The 11968-nt window shown below is 38.1% G+C and overlaps 1 protein-coding gene across 1 annotated transcript in view; it reads right to left on the reverse strand.

The window, feature by feature from the left end:
• The window catches only part of camk2b1 (calcium/calmodulin-dependent protein kinase (CaM kinase) II beta 1), a gene marked incomplete at its 3' end in the record, with an annotated part of 97780 nt that overhangs the window by 9869 nt on the left and 75943 nt on the right, over positions 1-11968 (reverse strand). Inside the window, 2 exon segments of the mRNA XM_014011170.1 lie at positions 594-642; positions 5998-6042. Coding sequence (XP_013866624.1) covers positions 594-642; positions 5998-6042 — 94 coding nt within the window.

An 11968-nucleotide genomic window follows, 5' to 3' on the forward strand; every position in this document is an offset into this window, starting at 1 on the left:
CCCTTTAAGTACTCTAACTTTACTCTTTTGTAACAACAAAGGCAAAAAAATGTGGTTAGTTATTTTCTAATATAATTAATTTAGTTTTTTTTTTTCAGGATCCCAACCTGATGTTTTGGGACCCCATTGTGGGTCCCGACCTCAACTTTGGGAACAACTGAGCTACAGGATCTCTTAAATAACTGAGTAAACAATAAAAAATCAATCACAAGAGATTTTATCACCAGCTGCCATCAAGAATAAATTATAATCTCATAAATAGAAGCTCAGGAAAAACAGAAAATGTCTTAAAATAATTTAGTTTAGATGCTTCTTGGATTACAACCAATAAGAACATTTAGGCAGTTTAAAAATACATCTTTACTGATGGTAAGATGTAATAATTTAGTTTGTTAAAAGCTGCAGAAACTCCACAAATCCTCCATGTTTAACTCGATCTGTGTCTGCCTCAAAACCACAACCATTTGCAGTTACACAAGACAAGGTCTGTGGAAGTGTTGAATGGTTCAGATCCCAGATTTTTATTAGCATCAATCAGAACCAGTGCTTTTTTCTCTCTGCGTTCAGAAACTGGCCGTTTTGGAAGCTTTTACCTTTCACATCCTCGTCCTCCACGGTGGTGTTGCTGCTGTCCGATGATTCCTGGAGAAACAGAGACAGACGATCAGTTTGTGTTGGAGGTCGGACGGCAGGATTGTGCGGGATACATGAAAAAAAAAGCACATCACAAAATGGGGTTACGACTTTTACTTTACGTTGACAAAAACAGGCCAGTAGAGGCCAAATCCTGACTCATGTCTTCACAAAACTATGAACATCTATTGAATCAAGACACTGATTCCAGCGGTGTTAAACCTTTCTGCATGGACCTTTTTCAGTGAGCATCACACAATATGGATAAATACCAGCTTCTCTTTGAAAAAGGGGCTCTCATCTCTTTTTAAAAACCAGAAAAAAGAACCTAAGTGGAAGAAGCTTATTCAGACATCTGAAAAACTACAGCCTGCAGAAAGGCTTCTCAGAACGACTGGCTGTAATCTTGACAGCAGCAGATTGTTCGGTTATATTTATCCACCTGTCTGTCTGCCTTTCTGTCACCCTTTTTTTTTTTGCAACACTTTCGCCAGAGGAGTTTCGGATTTCCAATTAGCAGATTAAATGGGTCTAAATTCCCCTGCATGTGCAGGAGTGTTGAGAGACTCCATGACCTGATTAGAGGCGTGCACGTGCACCGATAGCATCACGAGCAAAAAAAAAAAGTTGGTTTTTATAGCTTTTAAAAGAGCAGCTGGTGACCTGAGCAGAGAAGTGAGAGGAAAATAAATTTATTTATTTTACTGCAAAGAAACAATAAATATTTAAGGAAATTCTTAGATAGAAATACATATTTTTATTGTTTACTTTTTAACTTTAAAAGTCCTTATTTGGAGAAGAAATGTATTCATGATGTTTTACTGGCTCAAATACCCAGATGAGCTGAACTTTGAGGTAAAGTATGTTCTGTCAAACTACACCAGGACCAGAAAACATAAACACAGCATCGACACAGAGACGTGGAACAAAGTTACAGTAACGTTGAAGGGTTTTTGTGCGTGAATCACAAACCGACGACAACAACAAAAATAAATATTTGGAAGACAACAGATGCCTCGGTCATGCCTGGGTGGGGGGTACCTGACTGCAGACTCATGCAGGAACATGCACAGAGTTTACCAACACCCTGAGTAACGGTACATACACATGTTAAAACTTATTTTAGAAGCAACTCGAGTGTGGAAAAAATAAATATTTTTTTAATTACATCATAGCTCTCAGGCGCAACTGGAGTTTGACTGTCAAATAAAATATCTCATCTCAATAAATCATCAGTTGTTTGCATTTCTGTCAGTTTGAACAAATAAAACAAAACAGAACACGTGACTGGATTATAATGGGAGTTTTAAACTGCTACTTGTTCTTAGTTGGATTATTTTATTTACTTATTTATTTATTTAAAATGTACTGAAGGACTTATTTGATGTTAAACCTGGACTTGTTTAAATGATGGGAAACACATTAACTTAAATAAGTAAAAAGTTGAATGATGTTTTTTCTTCCTTGTGGTCATGTTTATTGTGCAAAGATTGCAAAGATTGTTCAAGCGTATTTTTCTATAGAACAATGAAAATGTAATGAATTATATATTAGCAAACATTCATTGATGAGTAAATCCAATGTTCATTTAAACTGATTGTTAAAATTTTACCTAATTTAGCTTCACGGTACTGGATAATCTGGTGATAATATTTGTAAATATTGCGATGACGATCAGATCAGGTGTGATACGCGTCTTTTTTTTCTTTCCTCCCTTTCTAATCTGTACTTCATAATCTTTGTGACTTTTAGCCTTTTTGGCAATGTCATGTGTCTGGTGTGAGCTTTGCTGCCGTGAGACTCTGTCCTGATAGCTAAATATTGCATTTTCAAAACTCTTCAAATACATTATTAACAATTATTGCACTCCAAACAGTCCTCTGCAATATGAATATTGCGCACACTGATATTGCGATGACAATATATTTGTGATATATTGTACAGCCCTAGCACTATAGTCAACTGGTTGACATTAAAGTGCCTGTGGCATCAAATTTTTGTAATAAAAATGAATGTATTTTTGGAATGATAACACTGATAACATATTGTAAAAAAGAATTCTTGCCGCTGAGATGAACAGTTGTTGAAATATTTGCATGTGAAGTAACAGGAAGTGATGTCAAAGGGAAATGTCTGCATGTAAACAGAGTGTTGCTAAAATGGCTAAACACACAGACTGTAGAGAAGAATCTGATGTTTCTTTAGATTATTTTAATCACATCATAGAGAGATTAGAAAGAGTCCTAGTTCAAATAACATTGTTAAAAAATTAAAAACAAGGAGTTTTCTTTCTCAAAGAGTTCCCCTTTGATGTCACTTCCTGTTTCACTTTAGCTCAGCCAAGGTCAAAAGAAAATGTGCCAGTTATGTGACATAGAGCGTAAAATCACGTGTACTATGCAAAGTTTCTTAAATATAAATTTATTTTCTTTGACTTTCTGTATTTCATGGACATGCATGTCACAGGTACTTTAAAATTGTATCGTGTGCAATTAATGGTCAGAAAAATAGTTAATTAATATTTGCTGTTTCACAATCACTGCAATTAGTGTCACATACAGTGGGGAAAATAAGTATTTAGTCAGTCACCAATTGTGCAAGTTCTCCCACTTAAAAAGATGAGAGAGGCCTGTAATTGACATCATAGGTAGACCTCAACTATGAGAGACAAAATGTGAAAAAAAAATTGAGAAAATCATTTTGTCTGACTTTTAAAGAATTTTTTTGCAAATAATGGTGGAAAATAAGTATTTGGTCAATAACAAAAGTTCATCTCAATACTTTGTTGAATATCCTTTGTTGGCAATGACAGAGGTCAAACGTTTTCTGTAAGTCTTCACAAGGTTGGCACACACTGTTGCTGGTATGTTGGCCCATTCCTCCATGCAGATCTCCTCTAGAGCAGTGATGTTTTGGGGCTGTCGGCGGGCAACACGGACTTTCAAGTCCCTCCAAAGGTTTTCGATGGGGTTGAGATCGGGAGACTGGCTAGGCCACTCCAGGACTTTGAAATGTTTCTTACGAAGCCACTCCTTTGTTGCCCTGGCAGTGTGCTTGGGATCATTGTCATGCTGAAAGACCCAGCCATGTTTCATCTTCATTGCCCTTGCTGATGGAAGGAGGTTTGCACCCAAAATCTCACAATACATGGCCCCATTCATTCTTTCATGTACACGGACCAGTCGTCCTGGTCCCTTTGCAGAGAAACAGCCCCAAAGCATGATGTTGCCACCCCCATGCTTCACAGTTGGTATGGTGTTCTTTGGATGCAACTCCGCATTCACTTTCCTCCAAACACGACGAGTTGTGTTTTTACCAAATAGTTCTACTTTGGTTTCATCTGACCATATGACATTCTCCCAGTACTCTTCTGGAACATCCAAATGCTCTCTAGCAAACTTCAGACGTGCCTGGATATGGACTGGCTTAAGCAGGGGGACACGTCTGGCACTGCAAGATCTGAGTCCCTGGCGTCGTAGTGTGTTGCTGATGGTAGCCTTTGTAACATTGGTCCCAGCTTTCTGCAGGTCATTCACTAGATCCCCCCTTGTGGTTCTGGGATTTTTCCTCACCGTTCTTGTGATCATTTTGACCCCACGGGCTGAGATCTTGCGTGGAGCCCCAGATCGAGGGAGATTAGTTGTGGTCTTGTATGTCTTCCATTTTCTGATTATCGCTCCCACAGTAGATTTCTTCACACCAAGCTGCTTGCCTATTGCAGATTCAGTCTTCCCAGCCTGGTGCAGGTCTACAATTCGGTTTCTGGTGTCCTCCGAAAGCTCTTTCATCTTCACCATAGTGGAGTTTGGAGTGTGACTGTTTGAGGTTGTGGGCAGGTGTCTTTTATACTGTTAATGACTTCCAACAGGTGCCATTAATACAGGTAATGAGTGGGGGAAAGAGGAGCCTCTTAAAAAATAAGTTACAGGTTTGTGACAGCCAGAAATCTTGCTTGTTTGTAGGTGACCAAATACTTATTTTCCACCATTATTTGCAAAAAAATTCTTTAAAAGTCAGACAAAATGATTTTCTCAAATTTTTTTTCACATTTTGTCTCTCATAGTTGAGGTCTACCTATGATGTCAATTACAGGCCTCTCTCATCTTTTTAAATGGGAGAACTTGCACAATTGGTGACTGACTAAATACTTATTTTCCCCACTGTAATGACGTACTTTTGTGAGACACTCGTTTGTTTGAGTCTGTGGTGTTTTGTGTTGCTAAAAATCTGCTGCCATTGTACAAACTGTGGGTTTTAATTCACAACTCATTATTTTAAATAGTTAAAATGAAGAAGTTAGTTTGATTATTTGTCTTAAAACAGTCAAAAACACGAAAAAGCATTTGTCATCTATTAAATGTTATCAACTAAATGCCACAATTAATCATAATGTTTTTGCCAATACTGCCCAACTTTAATTGCCTTGTGTTAAATAATAATTAGTCCAACATGAGGCCTGTTGTGTCACAAGCCCAACGAAGTGCATTAAAACTTGGGGGATAAAGGGATCTATGGGTCAAAGATAAACTAGTAAATACACACAAAACAATGTTTATTATGAAAGAATGACGAATGTACTGCTTTCACAAAATGACATAACAAACCTGGATAATGCTCTTTATGATTTTAAATTAGTTGATTTATGTCCTAATTACAATTTAACAAGTTTTTGTTTGCGTTACTCTTAATTTGAAGAACAATCTTGATTTATCTGACTTCCTGAAAGAAATGTTGTCGGTTTCTATTAATAATAATCAATCTCAGCCTGTATTAATTGATTTGTAGTGAGGAGGAAGTTGATGAAGGGAACTGAGATGTGTAAAAATGTCACTAAACAAGACATCAGACAAAAAAAACTGAGGGTGGCTGTTAGTCTCTGATCAGAAATGTACAAAAACAAACAAAACAGATGATCAGCTGGCCTTTCTGCTGTTAAACTGCTAAGTAATTACCTTTTTGTAAAATAATGTTCTGCAGTGTTACATTTACATCGTGTTTGGTTTTATTAGCAACATTTTAGACTAATAAACCAACAATTTTACATCTAATTCTTTAGCCTAATATTTGCAGAGGTGATTTGGTTTTACAAAGCATCAAATTAAGCTGGACTCAAACTGTAGAGGACACTGACGACATTAACAAGATGAAATCTGAGCCATGTTGTGTTTGTAATCTTACAACATTTAAGGAGTTAAGAGAATATCTAAGGAAACACACAGACAGTAAATCCAGAGTCAAAGGAGCACTCACACAGATGCATGTTAAAAAAAGGATATGAAGGACAGCAGAAGATAAGAAAGAGGAGGAGAATGACATGGAAGGATGAAGAGTGGGGTCAGGACTGGGTGGGGGGGTGAAGAATACCTTTGTCCCGTCCACCGGATTATGGATGACAGTTGTCTGAGGCTCCTGGAGGAAGAGGAGGGGAGGCGGAAGAAAATGGAGGAAAAGTAAGACAGAAAAGGGGAAGAAAGTGAGCAGAATCTGACACAAATGTAGAAAAGGAATGGTTCAAAGTTAAAAAAAAAGAAAAGAAGACAAAGAGAAACATGAGTGCTGGATGGAGAGAAAGTGTTTGTAAAAGGTTGGAGGAGAAGATGGGGTAGAAGACCCCCCTCTGCCCCTCCAATAGAGCCATGGAGTGGGAGGATGAGCTGAAAACTATCATTTAAAGTCACCTCTGTTCCCTGCCAATATACGACTGAATTTATGCACAAAATGTCTGCAGCTTATTAAACAAGAACTTCTGTAACAAAAACATGCATTTCTCCAAATTCATAATATAAATACTCCTTTATAAATACACTTATTAAGCCTAAAGTGCTTGCATCTAAACTTTTACTAAGAGCAAGCCTTTCATTTCTGAACCAGCCAGCAGTGCCTGCAGATCGTCCTGCCCTCTGAGGCAAAAATGCACTGAATCGAGCTAAATGTAAAAACCAAAAGGGACAAATCAGCCAGCTCATAGATATTTATCAAGTGTGCCGTGACATCAATAAACACGAGCCCCGACGTCCTGCAAGGCGCTGGTCAAACCCGGCGCTGGTCAAACCCGGCGGCGATACCCCCAAGGCAAAAACAACTCAACAGACGACGCCGTGGCTGCCGGCGTCCTTTCTGTTTCCCTCTCTAAATATAAACCGACATCTCAGAAGTGGCTGCTGCTTGTTGGGGCTGTGCGCACAAAGAGCATCCTTAAACCCCTAATCTACACTAGATGCAGCTTCGCTCCACTGTGGTCCAATCTCCACAGCAAATATGTATCTACACTGGCTCGCACAGTGGCACAGGGTGGCGGTCAAAATTAAAATTGATCCTATTTTTGCCGAACACCAGAGCTGCGCAGTAGTCACTCTGCAACGCTCAGGTCGCACCAACAGGAAAACGAACAAGCACAACATCCATATTTTCAAAATAATTCACTAAAGGCCGTCTAATGTTGTTGAAATCCCAGCTATATTAATAAATATTTGGATATATTTCTACACAAATGCTGTCAGAATGCACGGTTCTGTTTGGGAAGCAGGTGGCAGCATGTAGCGTGTAGCATGTGTAAACACATGATCGACGTGGATTTTATTTTGAAATCAGAAGTTTCAAAAAGACGAGAGCGATGCGGTTTCAGCTGTTTGGAGTTCGTCTCCTACAGGATTAATTATTTTGCTCGGACTTCTACATTTATCACTGGATTTATTGGGATCTCACATTTCTTGCACACGCTTCTCGGACCTCCTCTGTGCATTACAACGGACCAAACGGCAGCAAACTGCCCACTGCAGCAGAGCGGAACCGTATCTAGTGTAGATTAGGGGTAAGACCCTGTCACACTATAAAAAAAATCAACAGGAAACCTCTTTTAGGTGTGTACATACTGTAATGCTAAGAAATTGATCAAATGTCTAATTTTTATTAATAATTCTGTGGAATTTTAATTTTTTCATAAGTTGGCAAAAGTTGTCTAAAACGTTAAAGGGGAAATATTATGTGTTTCTCAGGCATATATTTAAATACTATACTAATAAAGTATCTATGTCACCTTTAGCTGTTATTAAAATGCTGTTTTTATTTTTAATTGAAAATAAACTTATCTTCTCATCACTTCCTCTTCTAAACACCTTGAAATTGGCCTCTGTCTCTTTAAGAACCACCTTCTGCTTTTGTCTCGCCCACTTCGGTGCAGGGAGGGGGGGCTATGATGCAGTTTACTTGGCATCTGAAAATATGTTTCCTCAAAGGTATTTTTAATCTGAAAAGAGCTTCACTGAGTGAGAACTAATGTTAGGAGCTCCGCAGACAGTTTAAGTTTCACTTTCNATACTATACTAATAAAGTATCTATGTCACCTTTAGCTGTTATTAAAATGCTGTTTTTATGTTTAAATAGAAAATAAACTTATCTTCTCATCACTTCCTCTTCTAGACGCCTTGAAATTGGCCTCTGTCTCTTTAAGAACCACCTTCCGCTTCTGTCCCGTCCTTTTCAGTGCGGGGGGTGGGGTGGGGTGAGCTATGATGCAGTTTACTTGGCATCTGAAAATACATTTCCTCAAAGGTATTTTTAATCTGAAAAGAGCTTCACTGAGTGAGAAGTAGTGTTGAGAGCTCAGCAGACAGTTTCAGTTTCACTTTCAGTTTCACCCGTTGTTACTAATGAGAGCCTACAGGAGTCACGGGGGGGGAGACACACCTCTGCCATGAGGAAGTTTGGCTTAAAGACACCTCCCAGAGGCGTTTCTGGTCCCCACCTGTCGTTTTGCTCCTCAGCATGGCTTCCTAAAAACACTGCAGGATTTCTCAAACATGCATGAATGAGTCAAAACAAGGCTTTGGGCATGATTTTTTTTAACGAGAGTATAACATTATAACCTGATATAAAACTCAAAAAAGTTGATTTTACATGATATTGCCCCTTTAAAGTGTGACAGGACCTTTAATAACGCTAAAAAATCCATTTAAGTTTAAAGTTTTGCTGCTGTTTCAACTCCACTCGGGGCACAGGGAGCCACAAAAAAAAAAGCCCGTTCTTTCATCTTATTTTATGACTATCAAGCACCGTTTCATCCTTTTTATTTTAAAGTCCATCTCACACTGAGAGCACAGCTAGTGGCTTCTGTCAAACACCAGCTCTTGACCTTTGCGTCTCACTCTCAGACAGTTCGTGTTGCTCGATAACTCCGGCTGCTCACACATTTCATTTCCTGTCTCTTTCTACAGCCGGTCAACCGTCTCCACTTCACGTTCAGTAAACCAGAACCCATCAGCGCCCGCCGGCACTCCTCGTCCCCGTCAGGAAGTGACACCTCTGGTGATGACCAATCATTAGCTGCTTCTCTCTGCGATGCTCCTGGTGTTGTCAAGGCAACCATCTCTCAGGGAAACAGGGACCGGTGGCGACTTGGAGGACGACGATGAGTGAGAACAAAGTACCTGGGGTTTTCTCGTTAGAGGGATGCGAGTGCTGATGGCACAGTGTCATCACACTCAAAAACAATGATTTGTTGAATTTACTGAACAAAGTTATGATAACTTTGATAATTTTTAAGCCCCAAGGGGTTTTCTTGAAGTTTTTGCTCAAAATACCATGCTGAAATGTAACTGAGTGTATCTCAGCATTTACAAATCTACTTAAATAATCTTGGTATCAAAATAAAGCGAATACTGGAGAGATTTCATCAGAAGTGTAAGTATTAAAACAGCTGCTGTGGTTTTAGAGATATTGGGGATGGAACATAATTTTAATTTTTTTCACTCTCACCTGAATATGTTTTTCATTAGACAGTATATAACCCATTTAAAACCATAATGATTCAGGCTAAAAACCCTTGGAAACCATAAATCCATTTGTGGACATCACCTGTGCAAAGATTCATGCTGATAAAATTTACTGGAGCAAAGTTACAGAGGTTTTAGAGGCTTTAAAGAAATAATTTTGCATCATGTCATTCTGCACAAGACAGACCATGATGGTACCATTAATAAATGTTAAGAAATCTCAAGTTTTTACGTCCAAAAGTTATTTGTTTTTTCTTACCTGCCTTAAAAGACTTGTTATTGAATGTTTGTTCTTTTGAAAGTTTATCCAAACATTTATTTGTCACCATATATATTATATAAATCAATGAGAAATTATATTTGACTTCAGTTGGATCATATTCACTCAAAATCAAGTGAAAAAAACTTTCAACCCACTTTACAACATATTTTGGTATCTGCTTTAACTTGCTTTACAGAAATAATGTCAAAAATATTTCCTTTACAGATTTTCTTGACTGTATTTAGAGATTTGCAATGATGCCATTTTGTACAGTTTGTTTACTTTCTGATTCAACTGCTTCATGCTTGAACTGTGTTTGGTGAATGTAAAAACAGTTTCCATGAGCTTTTAGCCAAGATACTTGGGTTTATTTTGATACCAAACATGTCCAGATTCAACTGACAGATCACTGTTTTGGATGGGGCTCAATAGTAAATTCAACAAATGATCTTTTTGAGTGATGGGGGGGGTGGGTGGGGTTACAGCTGACCTCACATTACAGCAGCTGAACCAATCACTTCATTCAGACAGGAGTCAAATAAAAGTAGCTTAAATGGATTAAAACAAGTGCACCTTCCTTCACTCGACCCCAACACTTCCAGGTCAGATTGGAGTCCACGCTGACGCTAGTCTGAAAAGTGCTCCAAAACGAAAGAGTTAACGCACCAAATAGCTAACACTAACTAACTCGAGTCCCTGCCAGCAGAGCAGAGATCACAGTCGCCCTCCCACTCTCAGTTCCCTTCAAAGATCAGAGAAAACTGCCTCTTCTACTCTCAGCTTCTGTCCACATTTGCACTGAAACTCTTGAGGGCATGAATGCAACCAACCCATTTAACACGTCAAAAAAAAAAAAAAAAAAGTTAAATACAGCACAAAATAAATAACCTCACACACAAACGGCACAAAGCTTGTCTGTTTTTAAACTCATATGGCTGCACACGTTGCTGTTTATTCTTGGCTCACCAGACTAGAAGACATTATAGATTATTATTACACGCTCAGCTGTGCTACACGTCGCAGTCGTTAAGATCACGAGAGCGGCATCTGGAACTCGGTCGTCACTGATTTTACTGCTGGACCTGATGATGTAAAAAGATCTGATGCCGCTTATAGAAACTGAGGTTTAAAGGAAGAAAAGCTGATTTAAAACCTCAACATCTACAGAACTTCAGACCTGAGATTCCCCTTAACTGTGACTTCTTGGAATAAAAAACATTTTTATTGTTGAGTTTGGACTAAATATTAGGGCTGCAACAACTAATCAATAAAATGGATTATTAAAAATGTTGGCAACAAATTTCATTATGGATTTATTGTGTCGGGTGATTTATGATATTAATTTAATGATTAAGCTTTAAGTTTTAGTTTGCTGACAATGTCTGAGTGAAGACACCCGTTTTAACCTAATACTGCAATAAAAACAAGACATTTAATGAATTATTGTTACAAGAAATGTCAGAACTGAAGGTCTTCTTAACGACACGACACTGTGCGTGGTCAAATATAAAGACTTCACTATAATAGTTCAAACTTTTATTTCAGGTTATCCTCTTCCCTCAAGGAAACATTTTACAAAGCTCCTGGGGAGAAAATATTTAGAGACTGAAGAAATTTATTGGGGTTTGTTTACTACTGACCTTTAAAAAGCACCACACATTTTATAGTCTTTTCTTAGGTGAATAATGATATATTTTTATAAACTGTTGTGTGACTAGTTTTCTGATTAAATTGATGATTGTGTGTACAGACTATAAAATATAGTTACACAGGGCAGGAGGTACTGCTAGATTAGCTACAAGCCTGAATACACATTCAACAGTTCCTGAATGTCAACGAAACATTAGCTGAAACAGGAATTATGTCAAGAGGATTTGACCCCGGAGCAGGACAGTGTTCCCCCCTCAGTGACGTTAAACTTAGTAGGCGGGGTCAGATCTTGAAGAACTTGTTATACGTAACAAAACTTCCTGGACTGGGTTACTGAACGCACAGAGAGAGAATAAAACGTGGTCCAGCCCAGCGCTGTTGTATTTTATAACTCTTTTCACATTCAAACGTTCAAATATTGGTGTATTTTCATGTATTAATGTAAACGAACACGCCTAATTTTCTATTTTCTTTCAAGACATTCAAGGATATAGCACATTCATTTATTTACTGAAGCTATTTGACAAATATTTACTTATTAATGCATTACAATTTAATATTATATCAACATAATTCTCAAATGGCAAACTGTTTTTTGTGTGATTTGTTATGTCAGTCCAAGTTTTCTACTTTGGAAGAAAGAGGTCAAATA

Source organism: Austrofundulus limnaeus, unplaced genomic scaffold (genome assembly GCF_001266775.1).
Source record: "Austrofundulus limnaeus strain Quisiro unplaced genomic scaffold, Austrofundulus_limnaeus-1.0 Scaffold77, whole genome shotgun sequence".
In the NCBI taxonomy this organism is placed as follows: Eukaryota; Metazoa; Chordata; class Actinopteri; order Cyprinodontiformes; family Rivulidae; genus Austrofundulus; species Austrofundulus limnaeus.